The 21,858-nt window shown below is 36.6% G+C and overlaps 1 protein-coding gene across 1 annotated transcript; it reads left to right on the forward strand.

Annotated features, from left to right (window-relative positions):
- The first annotated feature begins 794 nt into the window (after window positions 1-794).
- LOC128216714 (uncharacterized) lies at window positions 795-15,323 on the forward strand. Its single transcript, XM_052923360.1, has 3 exons — window positions 795-948; window positions 1,729-2,657; window positions 13,816-15,323. The coding sequence occupies exons 2-3, from the start codon at window positions 1,730-1,732 to the stop codon at window positions 14,670-14,672; spliced, it is 1,785 nt and encodes a 594-aa protein (XP_052779320.1). The 5' UTR covers window positions 795-948; window position 1,729; the 3' UTR covers window positions 14,673-15,323.
- The last annotated feature ends 6,535 nt before the right edge of the window (window positions 15,324-21,858 follow it).

The following is a 21,858-nucleotide window of genomic DNA, read 5'->3' on the forward strand; positions in this document are numbered from 1 at the left end:
ATTGTTTAAATCAATACATTATTATGTTTATGGTTTAAGTCAAGTGAAGAATAGTTTATTCACTCTTACTTTGAATTTTGCTTTAAGAATTAAAATAAAATTGATTGTTTTTGTTTTGTTTAAATAATGACAAGAACCTCATTTCAAATAATTTAAATTGGATAACCTCCCTTATCAATAAAGTTGCTACTTTCGTTTTTGAAGACGCCTAAAATTCGTTGACTCTCTCTCTCTCCAAACAGCAAATGTTAAAATCATTGGCGACAACCACATTAGAATGAAAAGAGCTGTATACTTAAGATATTCGAGAAACTATCAAAAAGGACTTGCTTTCAACAGTCAACAAAATGAAGTTTAAAATAGTATTTTCAAAACCTTAAAATATGCCTATAATACCAACGATCGTTATCCGATAACCATGACTTTTATTAAGAATAAGTATCGGACCTTGTGATACCGGTATCGATCATCTGATCTAATATATATAGCAAGGAATTCATGTAACTGAATTTTGCTATGCCGGTAGATATAAAAGGTGAATTTCGAGCTCATATTGAAATTCATATAACAGACCTCTTACTCTATTGTTTCCGAAGTAACGTGTGTATATTAAAACGGTATAATTTTGTTTGTATCGGAGGATTAGCTTTGGAAAACCAGAATATTTATTATTCTGGACTAAAACTATTGATCACTCTACCCGGTATCAACATAATCGGATACCGGATACCGGGTTTTAGCAATACCCATGACATGATAACCTCCCTTATTTCTTATCAAAAAAGTTGCTACTTTCGGTTTTGAAGTCACATTAATTACGTTGACTCTCCCTCTCTCTCCAAACAGCGAATATTAAAATCATTGGCGACAACCACATTTGAAAGTAATGAGTTGTGTACTTAAGATATTCAAGTAACTATCGGAACTGGCTTCCAACAGTCAACAAAAGTAAGTATAAAATAGTATTTTTTTCTCAGGGGCGGTGCCAGGATTTAAATTTAGTGAGTGCACACTTGGGATAACCACAATAATTGGCGTTCAGAAAAACTTTTATATCAGTGGGCATTGTTATGTTTATATGTGGCCATCATAAATATCTTATAAAGACTATTGGCATCTATTTATATGGACCTGATTTTGGGGTCAAAAATTAGAACGTGCAGCCCGGCTTCACCAGAAACGAATAAAAAGGCTCACAAGTATTTTGGGTATTGGACCGTCCTAAAACATTTTGGCCACCTTTCATTCTGAAACAAAAATATTGTAGTTTGTGTTTTCAAAGCTGGTCGCTTTGATGGTTTAGGTATTTTTAAACCTAATCTGTACCTCCTTATTTTAACTTTGTTTTCTTTCACAACTTTTACTGACATTCTTGCAGCTTAATGTGTAGGTCCCCAGAGTAGGGGTTTGACATTAATGAATGGATGGATGGATGTATGGATGGATTATGGATGGATGGATGGATGGATGAATAGATGGGATGGATGAATATATGGATGGAGCAACGCCTCAGGAACCGCTAGTGTTTCCAATTTAATAATCATTTTCTACCATCAAATAGAATTTAGTTTTACTTATAATAAAGACTATACCTCGTAAAGAACTGGATTAGCCAAGTGTTAATTTGACAATGAGAATATGTTGTTTGTTATATTAAAGACCATTCCTCAATAAGAACGAAATTAGCAAAAAGTATATTTGACAATGAAAATATGATTTTGAACACAGGATGGATGCAGTTCCAGGGAGAATCGCGCCCGAGGCTACAGGGTCGTTCCATGACCACACTTATTGTCAGCCATGTGCTGAGGATGGGAAGAGAATCCTTCCTGATGCCTTCTGTACCGTCTGCAAGGAGTTTTTGTGTTCCACTTGCGCCCGTGTACACAGGAACATGAAGCTGACCAAGAGCCATGTCCTCCAGGACAAGAGCAGTATGCCTTCCTCATTCCATGCTGAAAGTGAGGATGAGACGTTTACAGAGACATGTCAGTTCCATGCGAATGAGTTTATAAAGTATTACTGTCCCAACCATGAAGCACTTCTGTGTGGCGAAAGCGTAGTTGATTATGAAAAACATCGCTCTTGTAAAGTAAAGAAAATTTCTCAATTGGCAAAACATTACAAAGAGGGTGCAGAATACAAAAGTCTGAAAACAGGTATTGTGCAGATGGTCAGTGACATTGAAAACTATTTATCGTTCATACAGGCGAGCATGAAATCAGTTGAAGAGGAAAGTCTTACCAATATTAATGAGCTTCGAAAATTCAAACATGAGATCATCCAGTTATTGGATAAGAGGGAGAACGAGTTATTGGAAGAAATTGATCGGAAGAAACGGGAATCCGAGACGCTGCTAAATGAAATGAAGGCAAACTGTCTAGACATGAAAACTGCCACTGAGAAGCTCAAGGCCGAGCTACAAGCTAAGGAGGTCAACAACAACCAGCTGTTTGTATCTGGAACAAGGGCGATCAAGGAGTTAGTCGGTCTTCAGGCATCACTTGAGGACATCAGGAGAAGAGGTAAAGTTCCACACTCGAAATTCAGTAGGGACCCAGCAACAGAACAGCTGCAGTCCTCAAACACAGCTATTGGCAGAGTGGACCAGGTGGCGTCAGATTTGGCAGACCAGCAGAAACAACCCCAGGAGCTGGGTAAGCAACACAAAGCAGTTATATCACAGTTAGGTTTCACGTCATCAGTTAGATTTCACGTTTAATATCTGTTTTAGTTTACGCCATGTTACTTTATTGCCATTCTTACTGCAGGTAAAGTGTAATTCATTGAATTTAGGTAGAAATAATATGAAACAAATTGTTTCCGATTTCACTGCCCCAATAAATATTGATTTTATATATTACATCAGTTCCCTTAACAGAAGTTATTTCACAATCGGGGGCATGCGTGCTTGAACATGCGTGTGTGTGCCCTTAATACATGTACACACATGCGTGTGTGTGTGCGTGCGTGTGCGTGTGCGTGTGTGTGTGTGTGTGTGTGTGTGTGTGCCTTTAATGCATGTACATATGTGTGTTTGTGCAATGTGTTTGTAGTCAAACGTGTGTTGTGTCTGTGGGTGCGTGTATGTACGCGTTTATGAGAAGTATGAGTCAACCGTGTGTGTGTATGTTTGTACGGTTGGTATGCAGCTTTGAGTGCGTGTATGTGTGTGTACGTTTAGTGCGATGGTGGCATGGCTGTGAATGAGTGAGAATATGATATGTGCCTTATAGAACAACTATGTATAGGTGTTTGTGCGATGTGTGTATGCGTGCGTGCGTGCGTGTGTGTTTGTTTGCAATCATATTTTGTGTGTGAATGTATGTGCATGTTTGTGTGTTTGTGTGTGTGTGTGCGTGTGCGTGTGCGCGTACGTGCGTGCGTGCGTGCGTGCGTGCGTGCGTGTGTGCGTGTGCGTGTGTGTGTATGCGATGTGTCCGTGAAATTGTATATGTGTTATTGTGTTATGTGCCTGTGTGTGCGAGTACGTGTATGTATGTGTAGTATGTGCCTTTGAGTTTATGCATGTATTTTGGCGATATTTGCGATGTGTTCGTTGATGTGTTTGTTTATCGATGTGATTTGTTAGTGTGTGTGCGTGCGTGCGTGCGAGCATGCATGCGTGTTTGAGTGAATGCGTGCGTGCGTGTGTTCGTGCGTGTGTACGTGCGTGCGTGCGTGTGTGTGTGTGTGTGTGTGTGTGTGTGTGTGTGTGCCTTTAATGCATGTACGGATGTGTGTGGGTGTGTATGCTTGTATGTATCTTATAGTCTGTGTGTGCATGTACGTGTGTGTATGTGTAGTATGTGCCTTTGAGTTTATGCATGTATTTTGGCGATATTTGCGATGTGTTCGTTGATGTGTTTGTTTATCGATGTGATTTGTTAGTGTGTGTGCATTGCGTGCGTGCGTGCATGCATGCGTGTTTGAGTGAGTACATGCGTGCGTGCTTGTTTGAGTGAGAGCATGCGTGCGTGTGTGTTTGAGTTCGTGCATGCGTGCATCCGAGCGTGCTCTAAAATTATTTTCTAGAAATTACCATATTTTACTTAGAAATGAATACATGTGTATGAATATATTTGAACTTGATGTGAATATAGAAAATGAGAACAAAATAAAATCATTCTCAAATCAATTTTTACAAAGAATATATTGGTTATCGAAAATATTTCTTTTCACAAGTTTCAATGATAATTCAAAATTTCTACTCAGGGGAATCAGTTGTGTGTTTTGTTCAATATTGAATTAATCATTTACGTGTTTTGTTGCTCGCGCAGGTGTTGGTATAAATACATAATGCGTTTGTTTCAAACATGACATCAAATATTGTACATTATCACACTTTTTAAGATGGAACAAACATGTGTTAAAATTACATCGATGCCATCATAGGCGGCAGTATTTGTCTGTGATTTTTCAATAGTACCCACGGGTCCGACTATCGGACCATAGTCGGGCCCATTCCCAAAGCAAAATAAACACTATTTTTACCAAATTCATAAAAATAATTAAATCGAACATAAAAAGGCAATAAAAAATAAACAAATTATGAAAGTATTTTTACCTAAACTGGTTTATTCAACATCCTAACAATTATGTGATGTAAAGTTTTGAGAATAATCTAAATCAGAAATCGTTGATTTACATCATATTCAGAGATCAGTATGGGATATTATCTGTCATGATTTATTGCAATATATATTTACATCCCAAGGATTGATATTTCAACCGTTTCAAGTCTTTTGAACGGGAAAAGAGACTAATATTCCAAAAATGCGCAGAAAAAGCCCTGTTTATTTACATTATCAGAAGTCTCTGTGTTACATAGCTGCTATCATGGGGCTATTATCAGTCATATATTGTTTGATATATTTATCTATTATTTGAAGGTCCCTGTGTTACATCTCTGCTATCTATGGCGATATTATCAGTCATATAGTGTTTGATATATTTATCTATTATTAGAAGATCCCTGTGTTACATCGCTGCTATCTATGGCGATATTATCAGTCATAGATTGTTTGATATATTTATAAATTATTAGAAGATCCCTGTGTTACATCGCTGCTATCTATGGCGATATTATCAGTCATAGATTGTTTGATATATTTATAAATTATTAGAAGATCCCTGTGTTACATCGCTGCTATCATGGGGATATTATCAGTCAGAGATTGTTTGATATATTTATAAATTATTAGAAGATCCCTGTGTTACATCGCTGCTATCATGGGGATATTATCAGTCAGAGATTGTTTGATATATTTATAAATTATTAGAAGATCCCTGTGTTACATCGCTGCTATCATGGGAGACAAAATCAGTCAGAGATTGTTTGATATATTTATAAATTATTAGAAGATCCCTGTGTTACATCGCTGCTATCATGGGGATATTATCAGTCATAGATTGTTTGATATATTTATCTATTATTTGAAGGTCCCTGTGTTACATCGCTGCTATCATTGGAGACAAAATCAGTCAGAGATTGTTTGAGATATATATCTAGTACGTTTAAAACACGGTATTTGTCCATTTTATATTTTTTGGTTGTTATACATAGATTGAAGGAAAGTGTGTGATTTCAAACTTAATTCTTTGCAGCCAAAGCATGTAACCTAGTCCACTCCTGCTGGCCTCCAAATTTCAAGTGAAAATATCAATTTGTATTCGAGTAACAGCAAAAAACATATCCCAAAAATGGCCATTTTCAAGCGTTATGCTGTCTCATTTGATTTTTTTATATATTCAAACTGTTATATATCTATTTTGCATGATGATTTGGAAAAAAATGCATTACCTCAGCTGATAGAAAATTTCAAGTGCTAAATTTTGGTGGGTAAATCAAGAAAATAGACAAATTATTACAGAAAATATGACTTATTAACATAAAGTGGTGCTTTTGCCAATTTTTCAAAATCACAATAAGTATCCCTTGTTATATGCATGAAAAACATTGAAAATTCACCCATTTACAAGTGATAACTGTTTTGTAAGACTGATTATTAATCAAACTTCCAATTTTTTGTTGCTTTGGGCATTCATGATTCACATTCTTAAAAAGAAGGAGGTTCACCTGTAAGATTTTCAGGGTTAAAAAATCTGTAGAGTCCGTAACCATTGGTTTGTATCTACATATGTATTAATGACAGAAATGTGGCATTCCACAAATAAAAACCTCTGTATGAGTATGTTTAACGGCTGAAATATTTTTGGAATATTTTGATTTTAAGTTGCATTTTTTTACATATTTAATGTTACGGACACTACAAAATCTGCCTTCAAATTTTTATTTGAAATTTCCATTGTTTTCAATAGCATATTTCCTTATATTTTTTCATGGTAAAAGCAATTTTTTTATTGTGCAATATTGCATCATCTTTTAACTATTGGAAAATACCAATAAAACGGCTGATGCAACAATATTTGTGATGAATTATTGCATCATCCAAAACAACCGCCTTTCTAAGAAATACAACAGTCCAGCTGTAATGATGGAATCAGCTAAGAAAATGGCTTATTTTGGGTAATAGTCGGTCAGATTCCAGCAAAAAGTCCTTTCAAATGGAAAACACTAAAGGTGTTGGTTCCAGTGATGCTCTAGGTATGTATTATCCTTATCTAAACATTCCATGCTATGTTACGTAGGGTCCGTAACCAAAACCATATGTCTGTACATGATGCCCTGAATTAATGCAATTGTCCACATGAAATGCACATGTTGTGATGCTTATTTGTTGAAATTGCCATGCCCAACATATAACAAACTAAAATGGTCTTAACAGGTTGTATAATGGAAATCCTATGACAGTATGACACACAATTTCATTTTGTGTAGCCTATTACGGAGCCGAGATGAAATATTTTTACATAAAGATTGGCGTGTATGCCAATGAATACAATCAGTGTTATAATATACAGATCACAGACACAGTGGATACTTGTTAAATGTACAGAATTGAAGCTTAAGTAATATTTGATTTGTACTTGTACTCAGGTTACAGACTCTACAAAATACGGCCACTTGTTTCTAAGTCTACTGTAAGTATGTTCAAAAACATTTTTATGAACAGAAACAATACAATTGAACCATATAGGGACATTTATACCTTTTGAGGTTTTTCTTTTCACAAAACCTGTCTTTATATGAAGATTTATATACCATATATATTAATATTCTAAGGTATACATTGAGCCCAACCGTTTAAGGTTAATTAATATTCAGAATGTCTTTTTACAGAAGAGAGCCGAAAAGCATCACTGCGATCCCGGAAACTTGAAAAAAATGCTGAAATGAATGCTGAAAAGAATGAAGACATAGAAAAGAAGCAAAAGGAGAAAAACAGGCTGAAAGTCAAGGCATGGAGAATGCGTCAGAAAACAGAAAACTCCACAAAATATTCTGAAATCAAAAAGAAAGACACAGAAAGAAAGAAGGAAGCTCGAATGAAAGTGAAACTCATGGCCAATTCAGATCCTGAATTAAAAGACTCCTTAAGAAAGAAAAAAGCTGAAGAAATGAAAAGATACAGACAGAGAAAAAAGATGAAAACAACATGTTCTTCTGAAGATCCTGGTGTTAAAAAGAGTAAGAAACCGGCTCTGGAAGAAAAAAAGAAAAAAGCTGTGAAGCGAACACAAGCCTGGAGAATGCGAATTAAACTTAAGTCTCCTACAATTCCAATTGTTAACACAGTTGATGAAAATGACAGTCATGGAGAAAGCAGACAGAACAAAAGTAACTTATCCCGTGCAACAATATACAGACGAGCGCAAATGGTGAAAGGCATTCTGCCTAGGACACCAAAGAAGAAAGCCGCCATTTTAAAGAAGCTTATTGAGTCACCTTCAACATCCAAAGTACTTTCTGACCAAGGAGTAACAATGACACCAGCTTGTAAGAAGAAACTTGAAGTAGCAGATGCTATAGTGAATTCCTTGAAAGAAAGTATTTCCAAAGTAAACATTGGTGTTTGAAAAGACAGAGAAAAGAAACATGCTGCATGTTTCTTTTCTCTGTCTTTTCAAACACCAATGTTTACTGCATATGATGTAATACGTGAATCAGTACTAAGGAAATACAAAAAGATCACAGTTAGTAAATATTTCAATGTGTCTTACAAAACAAGGAAGATGAGAAATGAATGGTGGAAAAAGAAACAGAGAAAAACAAGATGTGAGGTGATAAGTGATCATGTGAAACAATCAGTGAAAGAGTTCTACCTGAGTGCTGAAATTAGCAGAGAGGTGCCATCCAAACGTGATGTTGTTAGAATCAAAACTCAGACTGGTATGAAAGAAACACTACAGAAACATGTGATGACAATGACACTAGAAGAAGCACACACGTTATACAAAACAAGAAACCCTAATCATAAAATAGGACTTACATCATTCAGCAAACTAAAACCAGTTAATGTAAAGAAAGTGTCCGAGACAAGCAGACGGTCATGCCTGTGCCAGACTTGTTGTAATGTAGCCCTGAAAGTAGAAGCACTTACAACATTGAAACGAGTTGTAAAAGAGACTGACATGACAGAAGACATTAAGATTGATAAGAAGAGTCTGAGTGATGCAACATTCTGCAGCTATGAACAAGAGCCATCTTTAAAATGTGTGTCAAGAAATTGTGAAAAATGTGGAGTACAAGGCCTTCAAAAGTATTTGGCGACTATGGAAGAAAAGAACAGAGATGGGATGGTGTCATGGTATCAATGGGAAAGCATTGAAATAAAGAAATATGACAAAGTAAAGTGCTGCGTTTCTTGTGTGCCCAAAGAAGCTGATTTCAAAGTGTTTTGACAGCTTTAGAGAAAGACATGATGGTGTACCCAGAGCATGCATTTAGAGCATCCTGGCAACAGAAACAAATGGGTGTATGTGTAGAGAAATTAACAAAGGGATCTGTAGCCATGGTAATGGATTTCAGTGAGAACTATGCATGTGTCTTCCAAAGTGAAGTGCAGTCAGGGTTCTTTGATAGAAACCAGGTAACTGTACATCCAATGATGTGCTACTATAAAGAAAGTCTTGATGACAAAGATGTTACAGTAAAACATGCCATCATTGGAATAAGTGAAGAAACCAAACATGATGCGGATTTAGCAATTGTCTTCGAAAATCAAGCCATTAAATTACTAGAAAGCAGAGGGGTGAAGATTGGTGAACTCCACGAGTGGACTGATGGGTGTGCAGCCCAGTACAAGGGGAAAAAGGCGTTTGCTGATATCAGTCTCAGAAAGCAGCCCAAAATGACTCGAAACTACTTTGAAACGTCTCATGGAAAGAATGTCTGTGATGGGTTGGGTGCAACTGTAAAGAATGCTTGTTATCGTGCTGTAATAAGTAACAGGAAAGTTCTTGGTAATGCTGAAGACGTTTACCAATTTTGTCAAGAAACTCTGAATATGGAAGTAGTGGACACTGTAAAAAGCACTCTGTCGAGAAGAGAATTTGTATTTGTTGAAAATGTGAATAGAAACCGACCAGAAACAAATGTACAAACATTAACTGGAACACGGAAGCTGCACTCTGTTAAGTCTGTTGGTAAAGACTATGAGCTGAACTCAAGGAAACTTAGTTGTTACTGTGATGCTTGTGTGAATGGTGTAACATCAAAATGTGAGAATGTAGACATAGTTAATAAGTGGGAGAAAAGAAACCTTGATGTTTTTAGTAAAGTCCAAGATAAACTAAATGTAAAGAAGAAACAACCATCTAACAAGGAGCAGCCTAAAGCAACCTGCAAAGAACAAACAAAAGGACAGAAACAAATAACTTTGAAAAGAAAATCGGAGACCAAAATTCAAGAGGAGAAAAATAGAAGAGACAGCAGCAACAACATCCCAACAAGATACAGCCTTTCAACCTGGTGATTTTGTTACCGTTGGGCTCAAACCGAGAAAAGGACCCATGAGTGTTTACGTTGCTGAAATTACAAGTAAATCTGAAACAGAATATGGGCTTAAATATATGAAGAAAGCTGGAAACGCATATGTGTGGCCTGAGAAGTCAGACGTTTCTCAGGAGCCAACAGAACATATCATTTCAAAGCTAGAAGCTCCTGAACTTGTCAATGAAAGAGGTCATTTTAAATTCAATACACAGGAACTCAGCAAAGTTAAAGTTAATCTGTTGAAAATACACAAACATGTGTATTTCAAATAGAAAATGTTGAGCATGTGTTGGTTCTTACAATGTGTAGAGTCCGTAACCGTAGTGCAGTCTATTTCTATCTCATACAAAAAATATGTTCTATTGATATAAACAGCAGAAACTGACTATACTTGATAGGAAAAGTGTTTATTTTAGAAAAACAATGTGCTTGGGGCACTTGGTTCTACAAACTTTAAAAGTTACAGTTAAAGTTGTGTGATCATTTTTGTCAATTTTTAGAGTTCATCGCAACTGGGATGAAATATGATTTTTTTTATGCTTATCTCAAGCAGAGATTTTATGCATTTGTTTGTTAACATTCTAATTGTTAGTTTTCTGTGTTAACCTGAATAATACAGACTTGTTTCCATTAAAATCTTTGTTGTTATATGCCTGTTGTAGTGTCTGTAACCTTACACTGACCTGTATGTAAAAGTCGCCAAAAAAATTAATTTATAAAAGCGACTGTAGGAAAACAAATATCATTTCCAATGACTGAAACTTTAAACTAAAAATGGACAAAATTTCATGGCCCTGCATGTAAGTTCATTTTTCCACCTTGGTGAGACACTTAGGTGGACAAATACCGTGTTTTAGCCGCTATGATTAGAAGGTATCTCTGTTATATTGTTATTGTCATAGACGATAGTATCAGTCAGAGATTGTTTAATCTGTTTATATAAATTGTTTTTAAGAAGCCCCTGTATTATATCATATCTAGCATAGGCGACAGTATCAGTGAGAGATTGTTGAATATATATATATATGAATTGTGGTAAGTCAGAGGTTGTTAAATATATTATATATATAATAATGAACATATCAGCGTTTCTTAATATTTTTTTGGTTTTTGAATTCCGTTTTTTTTTTTTATAATAAACTATTACGTATAAAGCCTCACTGTTTACTTCCCGGGCTAATACTGCCCCTAGGGTTACACCGAATGGTTCTCTGACTGATTCTGTTCCAAATGGTTACACTGTAAACTTCTCTGACTGATTTTGTCCCCTATGGTTACACCATATACTTCTCTGACTAATACTGTCCCCTATGGTTACACCATATACTTCTCTGACTGAAACTGCCACCTATGGTTACACCATAAACTTGTCTGGCTGATTCTGCCCCATATGGTTACACCATGTACTTCTCTAACTAATACTGCCCAATATGGTTACGCTGTATAGTTCTCTGACTGATAATGTCTTTATGTTTACACCATATACTTCTCTGACTGATACTGTCCCCTATGGTTACACCGTATACTTCCCTGACTGATACTGCCCCCTATGGCTGCAACATATACTTCTCTAATTGATACTGTCCCCTATGGTTACACCCTACCCTTCTCTGACTGATACTGTCCCCTATGGTTACACTCTATCCTTCTCTGACTGATACTGCCCCCTATGGTTACAACATATACTTCTCTGACTGATTCCGACCTCTATGGTTACACCCTATACTTCTCTGACTGATACTGTCCCCTATGGTTACACCGTATACTTCTGTGACTGATACTGCTCCCTGTGGTTCCAACATATACTTCTCTGACTGATACTGCTCCCCTATGGTTACAACATGAACTTTCCTGCCTGATACTGTCAATATGGTTTCACCGTGCACTTCTCTGACTGATACTGCACCTATGGATACGCCATATACTTCTCTGACTGATACAGTCCCCTATGGTTACACCATATATTTTTCTGACTGATACTGCCACCTATGGTTACGCCACATACTTCTCTGAATGATACTGCCCCTAAGGCTACTCCACATGCTTCTCTAAGAGATTCTGCCCACTATAGTGTTACATTGTATACTTCTCTGACTGATACTCCCTTTTAGGGTTACACTGTATACTTCTCCGACTGATACTGCCCCCTGTGGTTGAGCCTAATACTTCTCTGACTGACACTGCCCCTCTGGTTACCCCTAATACTTCTCTGACTTGAACTGACCCTATGAGTACCCCTAATACTTCTCTAACTGATACTGCCGTCCTATGGTTACGCCTAACACTTCTCTGACTGGTACGCCCCCCCATGGTTACACCGTATACGTCTCTGACTGATACTGCCCCCTATGGTTACACCATATACTTCTCTGGCTGATACTGCCCCTTATGGCTACACCATATATTTCTCTGAATGATACTGCCCATTAGGGTTACATCTTATATTTCTCTGACTGATACTGCCCCCTATGATAACGACAAATACGTATTTGACTTGTACTGCCCCCTTTGGTTACAACGTTTACTTTATGGACTGACACTGCGACCTATTGGTACATCGTACATTTCTTTGACTAATACTGCCTCAATGGTTGCACTGTATATTTCTCTGACTGATACTGCCCCTATGATTACAACGTAATCTCCTTTTTCGGAAGCTGCTCTCAATGTTTACACCTTATACTTCCCTGTCTGATACTGCACTTATGGTTACACTTTATTCTTCTTTGACTGATACTGCCCCCTATTGTTACAACGTATACTCTTTTTTCGGATACTGCCCTCTATGGTTACAATGTATACTTTTTTGCTGATACTGCCCCCTATGGTAACAATACCTTATTCACTGAAACTGCTCCTTATGCTTACAACGTATACTTCTCTGACCGATACTATCACCTATGGTAACACCGCATATTTCTCTTTCGGATACTGCGCCCAATGGTTGCAATGTATACTCCTCTTTCGGATACTGCCCACTATGCAAACAACGTATACTTCTTTGACTGATAATGCCCCTTATGGTTACAATGTTAACTTCTCTGACTGATACTGCCCCCTATAGTTACAACGTATTCTTCCCTGACTGTTTCTGCCACCTACTTTTACAACGTGCTTCTCTGATTGAAACTTTCCCCTATGGTTACAACGTATACTTTTTTGACTGATACTGCCCCCCGTGTGTGGCACCGCAAACCTCTTACGGATACTTTCCCCTTGGGTTGAACCGCATACATCTTACGGATAATGCCCTCTATGATTACACTGTATACATCTCGAACTTATTTGACCCCCTATGGTAACACAATATATTTCTGACTTATACTGCCCCCTATAGTTACACCGTTTACTTTAGGATGTCCAGTCAGCATAGTGGTAAGCGCACCCGCTTCTCATTTAGGCATCCCAAGTTCAATTCTGATTGCAAAAAAATATGACGGGTTGAAAATTACATAACATGGAGGTAAAGTCGGGAAAACAGAAAACAAACTAACCTTTGTCGTCTTAATAGGTATTGCTCGAACCATTTATTTCCTGTAACTGTCTTTTGATTTTATTTAAAAAGTGTATTTAAATACACATTCATGTTCCAAATAGTGGCTTATTATATCTTTATATTCTTTTAAGTATGAATTTACACCATTTGAGTTTACAACATTTTTATCGACCAAACTAGGTTGTAAGTGTCAGATATATAGAATACACATCACGCGGCACTTTGTCACTTTGTGTACATGCCCATTTTTTTATATTGTTTCATACATGCACGTTCCATCAAGGTCATAAACACATCTTTAGATACATACGTTTACTATGAACATATCTTCGTTTGCTAAATGTTAAATACCAGCGAAGCGGACATAACTAAACACTATTTAAAATTGTTGTTCATGAACAGTTTTATTTCGTTATTTCAGCCTTAAACCAGTGCCGAGCAGACCTTAGCCAATCCCAGTTTAGCAAGCTGCCTGACATTCCAGTGAAGACGGCAGCATGCCGTGAATGCGCACTGACCAGAGTAACCCTCCTGTCCAGAGGCAGGCTCCTACTGGCTGACTGCTACAATAACTCAGTAAAGCTTGTGGACACCACTACAAACAAGATGGTATCCCAGGTGAAACTTCCAGGTCAGCCTTGGGACCTGTGTCTCCTGCCTGGGGAAAGGGCAGCCGTCAACCTGCCTGGTTTGAAGGAGATACAGTTCGTATCTACTCAGGAAAATGTCACGCTACAGGATGTTGTTAAAGTAGATGGAGCATGTCATGGAATAGATTTCTGTGATGACAACTTGATAGTGTCCTCTACCAACCCAGCCAAGGTTGTGTTGATGGACATGAAGGGAAAGGTGAAGAAGAGTGTGGACAAAGGCAGCAGTGGAAAACCTTTGTTTCAGTATCCTGAGTTTCTGACAGTGACCAGAGACAGCCAGACTCCTCCAGTCATATATGTCTCAGATCGGGGCACCAGCACCATTACCAAGCTGAGCATCTCACTAGAGGTCCTCCAGTCGTACCAAGATCCGTTACTGGAATTACCACATGGTCTGGCAGCTATGGGTGACAACCAGCTGCTCGTGTGTGGATGGAGCAGTGACAACATTCTGTTACTGGATACACTCACCGGCAAGATAACCCAACTGCTGGGGAAAGAAGAGGGGATAGAGTGGCCATACAGTGTGACTTACTGTTCACTGAGGAAGATGTTGTTTGTCACCTGCTGGCACTCTGGCAGACGTTATTCCAATAATATCGTAAAAGTATTCAACTTAGTATAGATCATGTCAGTCAATTAATATGAGTGAAATTTGTATCAGGTGTGAAGTAATTGTAATGTTCAATAATAATTCTACTGTATAAAATTATACTGACAATACGCATACACAATGCTTTATTTCATATATCGCGCGATTCAGTTACTGTGTGAGTATTTGACGGAAACTTGACTTTTAAATTATTTTAAATTCTAACAGTTTGCATTAGTGACAAGTCGTGTAGTAATGTGTTAAAAGAAAATAATATACAAGTATAAGAATGTGTATTATTAATTGAAATGTTAGTAGCTGAGTGTGTATGAAATATACCAAAAAGTTTTTTTCTTACTTGTGAATGTTTAATCAAAAAATGTAATTGTGTAATAAAATGATTCAGAATATAGATTATAGCGTTATAGACACGATGTGTCATTTTTTCATGCAGTTTGTATTTAGTAAATATGATGTTTATAATGTGTTTATATTGAAATTAAACACACATGTACGTGTCCTTATACATGTATATTGAATGAATATTTCTATTGACATTGACCAAGTGTGAATTGTTTCCAAAAAGATGGATTGAATTGTTTGAACAGACAATGACCATAGTTAAAATAATTTCCTCATATATGAATTGAATGATTTAACAGACATTGACCAATGTGCAACTTGTTTCCTCATATATCTATTGAATAAAGTATACAAACATTGTTGTACAAGATGTAACTCATGTCCAAAAAGGTTTCAAAGTGCCTCGCTCATGTTTTGGACCAAAACATTTTTCCCAAGTAATGCATCTGAACTGAGTTATCGTATTATTAGTCTACTGTTTGAAACCTTAAATACAGCAAAAGATGTAATTAAAGTACAGTCAAATCCCGTTGGCTCGAACTCGCTTGGCTCGAATTCCATGTTAGCTCGAACTGATGTAAACGACTGATTTCATTATAGTGAAGGAAAGCATTACCGCTTGGCTCGAATTTTTCGTGGCTCGAGGTATTTTCGACTTTCCAACGGTCGAACCGACTGTATTAAAAGAAATTTTGGTCTTATTTGGCAGCATAATTAATGTGAACCCCTCTCCCTCTGGCACAATCCAAATATTATTAGAAAATCGATAATTTGGCCACTCGAACTCATTCACAAGTTTCTGGATTTTCGAACCTTTCCTTAATTAATTGAAAGCTTCGCGTGATAATATCAATCAACCAATCTCACAACAGCCTTTAGCTGATTTGTAAATTAGCCAGAAGGAAGTGTCAGATTTTTTTCCCCATTTTTGCTAAAATAACTTATATACGCGTCGTCGGTTAGTGCTAAAGGATGCTATCTGACACCATACGATTTTTCAAATCGAATGATACATTTTGCGCATCTCGACTACCGATATTTCATCATAAAGTTATGGAAATTGGTTTAGAGATACCTATATTAAAATATACCAATTTTAAAAACGTGGGTAAATTATCTAGATTGCGGAAGATAAGATGTGTGTCTTTGTATAAGTGTGCGTTTCTTTACGTCCATCGACTGACATTAGGGTGAACATGTCTTCGTTAAATGCCTGGCACTTCCTATATTTTTGTGGACTATTTTCTAGTCTGAAATTCAGCCTTTCGAGTTATGCAATAAAATCTATTAAATTTCGGGGTAAGTTTTGTTTAATTTAATTTAGCAATTAATTGAAAACAATGCGTTCAAAATGTATTTTTAACGTTGAATTCGATATGCCTATTTCTCGGCCTATGCCACCGATTTAATAGTTTAATGTTGCAGTGTCAACTGAAAATAAATCATTTTCATTTTGAGGTATTTATTGATTATTGAGCCCCTTTACTTTGATTGATATGGTAGTTTTGTGAAAACATTGCGCTGCGACCAATGCAAGATTTCGGTGTAGCTCGAAAACACTGCCGGACCAACCCCTGTGACTCACGCACACATACGTGCACGCATGTACATACACGCACATCTGCGAACCCGCTTTATCGCACATCGACATGCTCGCAACATGTAATAGTGTCAGCGATAAAGCCATTCTTAATCATTTGGATTTAGCTTGATGTTATCTAACTGACTCAAAATGTAACTCCATTAGCTTAAAAAATGTGTAAGTTAAAGGGACTCGTTCATGGTTTAGAAAATTCAACGTGCATTTTTTGTCGAAACCGTGAACTGTCTCAATAAAACTGGTAACAGCGTCATACCCGCAGATGGCCGTATTCTGATATCCATCAAATCGCAGTGGAAATCCTTTGTTTCAGTATCCGTCATATCTGACAGTGGCCAGGGAGAGCCACACTTCTCCGGTCATATATGTCTCGGACGGGGCCAAAAACACAATAACCAAGCTGAGCATCTCACTGGAGGTGCTCCAGTCGTACCAAGACCAGTTACTGAAATACCCACGTAGACTAGCAGCCGTGGGGGACAACCAGCAGCTTGTGTGTGGGTGGGGCAGTTACAAAATTCTGTTACCGGACACGCTCACCGGCAAGTTAACCCAACTGCTGGGGATGGAGGAGGGGGTAGAGAGTCCAAACAGTGTGGCTTACTTTTCACTGAAGAAGATGTTGTTTGTCACCTGCAATCACTATGGCAGACCTGATTCGGATAATATCGTAAAAGTATTCAACTTAGTATAGATCAAGTCCGTCAATTAATATGACTGAAATCTATGTCAAGTGTGAAGTAATTGTAATGTTTAAGAATAATTCTAATGTATAATATTATACTAACAATACGCTTATCCAATGCTTAATTTCACATATCTTTCAATTCAATTACTGTGAGAGTATTTGTCGGAAACTTGATATTAAAATTATGTTGAATTCTTACAGTTTACATAATTAAAGTTGTGTAGTAATTTGCTATAAGAAAATAATTTACGAGTATGAGAATGTGTATTATTAATTGAAATGTTTGTAGCTGATTTTGTATGAATTATACCAACAAGTTGGTTTCTTGTTTGTGAATGTTTAATAAAAAAATGTAATTGTGTAATAGAATGATACACAACATAGAATAAAGAGTAATAGACACGGTGTTTCATGCCGTTTGTATTTAGTAAATATGATGTTTATAATGTGTTTATATTGAAATTAAGCATACATGTACGTATCCTTATACATGTATATTGAATGAATAATTCTATAGACATTGACCTTGGTGTGAATTGTTTCCAAAAAGATGGATTGAATTGTTTGAACAGACATCGATCATAGTTAAAATAGTTTCCTCATATATGAATTGAATGATTAAACAAACATTGACCAATGTGCAATTTGATTCCTCATATATTTATTTGATAAATTATATATGGTTTTAAATGGACTCGCTCATGTTTTTGGACAAAACCATTTTTCCCAAGTAATGCATCTGAACTGATTTATCGTATTATAAGTAAACATGTTGATACCTAAATTGCAGCAAAAACCAACAATTAAAGTACAATCGAATCCCGTTGGCTCGAACTCGCTTGGCTCGAATTCCTTGCTAGCTCGAACTAATGTAATGGACCGATTTCCTTAGACTGAAGGAAAGCATTCTTGCTTGACACGAATTTTCCGAGTCTCGAGGTATTTTCGATGGTCCCTTAGAGTACGAGCCAACGGGGTTCGCCTGTATAAAGGAAAATCTGGTCTTATTTGACAGCATTATTAACGTGATAAACCCCCGCTGGTACAGTCAAAATATTTTTAGAAAATCGATAACTCGGCCACTCGAACTGATCCTCAAGTTTCTGGATTTTCGAAACAATCTTAAATTAATTGAAAGCTTCGTGTGATAATGTCGATCAACTAATCTCACAACAGCCTTAAGCTAATTTGTAACAGCTGTGGAAATTGTGGAATTCAAAGACAATTTGTTTAGTTTATATCAACATTTGTTTAAGAGGTGTAGCTGTCATAGTTTAACACTCCTGATGATAGCAAACACTTCAATTCGTATGAACATAAATCCGAAGAAGTGCATTCTCCAAACCATGCACAAGTCCCTTTAAAATATAATTGTTATTGTGTGTCCTGCGTATCATAACGGGCATTTGACCGACATGGAAGGCATTACCTATATCCAATTGACGTTCAACCTAAAATATATTTCAGTTTGTTTGTAAAATTGCAAGAAAGAAGTGTCAGATTTTTTCCGCCACTTTTTCTAAAATAACTTATTCACTTCGGTAAGTGCAATAAGATGCTATCTAACACCATACGGATTTCACATCGAGTGATTCATTTGGCGCATCTCGACTACCGATATTTCATCATAAAGTAATGGAAATTCCTTTAGAGATGCCTAAATAAAGTCTATAACGATAACATTACCAATTTTAAAAGATGTGTAAATTATTTATTTTGCGGAAAATAAGCTGTGTGTCTTTGGATAATTGTGCACGTTTCTTTACGCCCAGCGACTGGCTTTAGGTGAACATTTCTTCGTTAAATGCCTGGAAGTTCCTTCATTTTTGTGAGCTATTTTCTAGTCTGTAATTCAGCCTTTTGAGTTATATAATATAAATATGATTTTTCGGGGAAAGTTTTTTTAAGTTAGCAATCAACTTGAAACAATGCGCTCAAAAATGTATTTTAACGTTGCTGACGTCAACGTTGTTTTGCGTGTACGTAGTCGTAATGATGGAGTCAAATAGGGATATTTTGATGAATTGAATGCCAAGAGAACGGCATTCTTGTAACAAAAACGTAATGCTGTAGTAACGTTAAGCAAATGAAATATGTCTTCCTATATCAAAAGGTGTCTTTGATGGATTTGCATAAATGGTTGATAAGTTCATTGGTTGCATGAACACTGGAGATGATGCATGTACTCGTACATACATAATGGTAATATAATGATTTATTTTACCTCGCGATGATCATCTTAAGATGGAAACGTTACATAGAAGTGCTAAGATATGTTATATATATATACATGTGATTAAGAACCATTTAACATTCCTGAATGATAATGATGATCCGTGTGAGGATCAAACACGGGACCCTCTGATCAAGAGTTCGATTCGCTTTCCATTCGGCCTTTGCCATCGATTTTATATTTTAATATTACGGTGTCAACTGAAAATTAATCATATTCATTTTGAAGTTATACTGATTTTTTTCATCACATATGTCAGTCTTTTTCAATTTGCATCTGCCGCTTTGTCAATTGATTAATATGGCAGTTCTGCGGTCAATGCAAGATTTCGATGTAGCTCGAAAACACTGCCGGGCGATCTCGTGTGACTCACGCACAAACACATGCATGCATGCACATAATTATACGCACATGTGCAAGCCTATTTTATTGCGCACAAACATAATCACGCAATCTTGGTCAGTCCCGCGACTACAACTTATTTTGATCTAAAACTTTAAATATAAGTATATTAAGTTAACGGACTATTCCGTTAAACTGGTGGAAATATTGATTTGAAATATAATAAACCGATGTTCTGGAAACGTTTTACATTTCCAAAACATGACCATCACAAACCTTTATTCTTTGTGATAGTTTGATCGCCTTCAGTTTAATCTTAATATTTAGGAATGGACGGAGCGAGCCATTCTCGATTTAACTTTATGTTATCCAACTGACTTAGAATGAAACTTTTTAACGTGCAATCTGAGTTCATGTCGAAACCGTGCACTTGCCCAATAAAACCGGAAACAGCGTCATACTCGCAGGTGGCCGTATTCTGACATTCATCACATCGCTTACTGGAATTGCGATACATGGAGAGCAAACGTTGCAGCTTTGTTCACAAGCCATTATCACATTTAAGGTTTTGCGTATAGTTCGAAGCTATGCAAAGTAGTATTTCTTGGATGTACAAGCTACATATTATCTGGAATAGTCCAAAGTATATTGAACATATACTTCAATGCTCACAAAGGGGACGCTGATGTTGCTGCCTTCGTAGCCCTGCTACAGACAGTCGACGCTCTACCACGGAAGCTTCAGATAACGCTCTTACAAGACGCTCATTATAACCTTACACGAGTAAATAATGAGAGAACCACCTGAATAAATTTAATTTGTTTATAACTGCAAAGGTATAATTAAAATCCAAAGCAAAAGAAAAGTCCGGTACTGGACTGCACGGGAAGTTGCTCCAAGTATCGTGCTACTGTTCCGATGCGATTTACTGTCAGAAGTGCTAAAACAGATTAGTAATAATGGCAAAACCAATCGTAGCTTCATCATTTGTTATACTAAGGCGAACTTTAGATTGTTCAACTTCTTCACTTGTACAGATTTTTTATTTTTATCATTTATTATTATTATTATTATTATTATTATTATTATTATTATTATTATTATTATTATTATTTTATTATTATTATTATTATTATTAGTAGTAGTAGTAGTAGTAGTAGTAGTAGTAGTAGTAGTAGTAGTAGTAGTAGTAGTAGTAGTAGAAGTAGAAGTAGTAGTAGTAGTAGTAGTAGTAGTAATAGAAGTAGTAGTAGTAGTAGTAGTAGTAGTAGTAGTAGTAGTAGTAGTAGTTGTAGTAGTAGTAGTAGTAGTAGTAGACGTAGTAGTAGTAGTAGTAGTAGTAGTAGTAGTAGTAGTAGTAGTAGTAGTAGTAGTAGTAGTAGTAGTAGTAGTAGTAGTAGTAGTAGTAGTAGTATCATCACCAGCAGCAGCAGCAGCACCACCACCACCACCACCACCACCACCTCCACCACCACCATCATCACCACAACCACCACCAACACCACCAGATCATCATCATCATCATCATCATCATCATCATCATCATCATTATTATTAATATTATTATTATTATACTACTATATATTATGCTTTCTTTTCTAAAACAATGATAAATTTAATGTTTCTATTCATAAATGAACATCCTTTAGCGAATATCAGCATTTCTTCCTTTTTATGGGCTGCTGGGTTGAGTTTTGGGGAATTTTAGGCCGCTAGGCGACCAGGCCGCTAACTTCACGCCGCTAGGCCGCTGGACTGCTTGATCGACTTTTTGAAAAAAAAATCGCTTCCGCGTGATGAATTTTGCATATAAAACAATAATTTAGCATTGTTTTAGAAGAAAACTCATATATAAATGCTTTGAAGTAGAAAACAATTTAAGGCCGCTATGTTAATGTACGAGTAAAAACATTGATCAATCATATTTCCCAATTAAACGCATTAATAATAAATTGAAATAGAGAAAAAAATTAGGTCGCTAGTCCGCCAACTT

The sequence above is a fragment of the Mya arenaria genome, chromosome 14 (genome assembly GCF_026914265.1).
Source record: "Mya arenaria isolate MELC-2E11 chromosome 14, ASM2691426v1".
NCBI classification, from domain to species: domain Eukaryota; kingdom Metazoa; phylum Mollusca; class Bivalvia; order Myida; family Myidae; genus Mya; species Mya arenaria.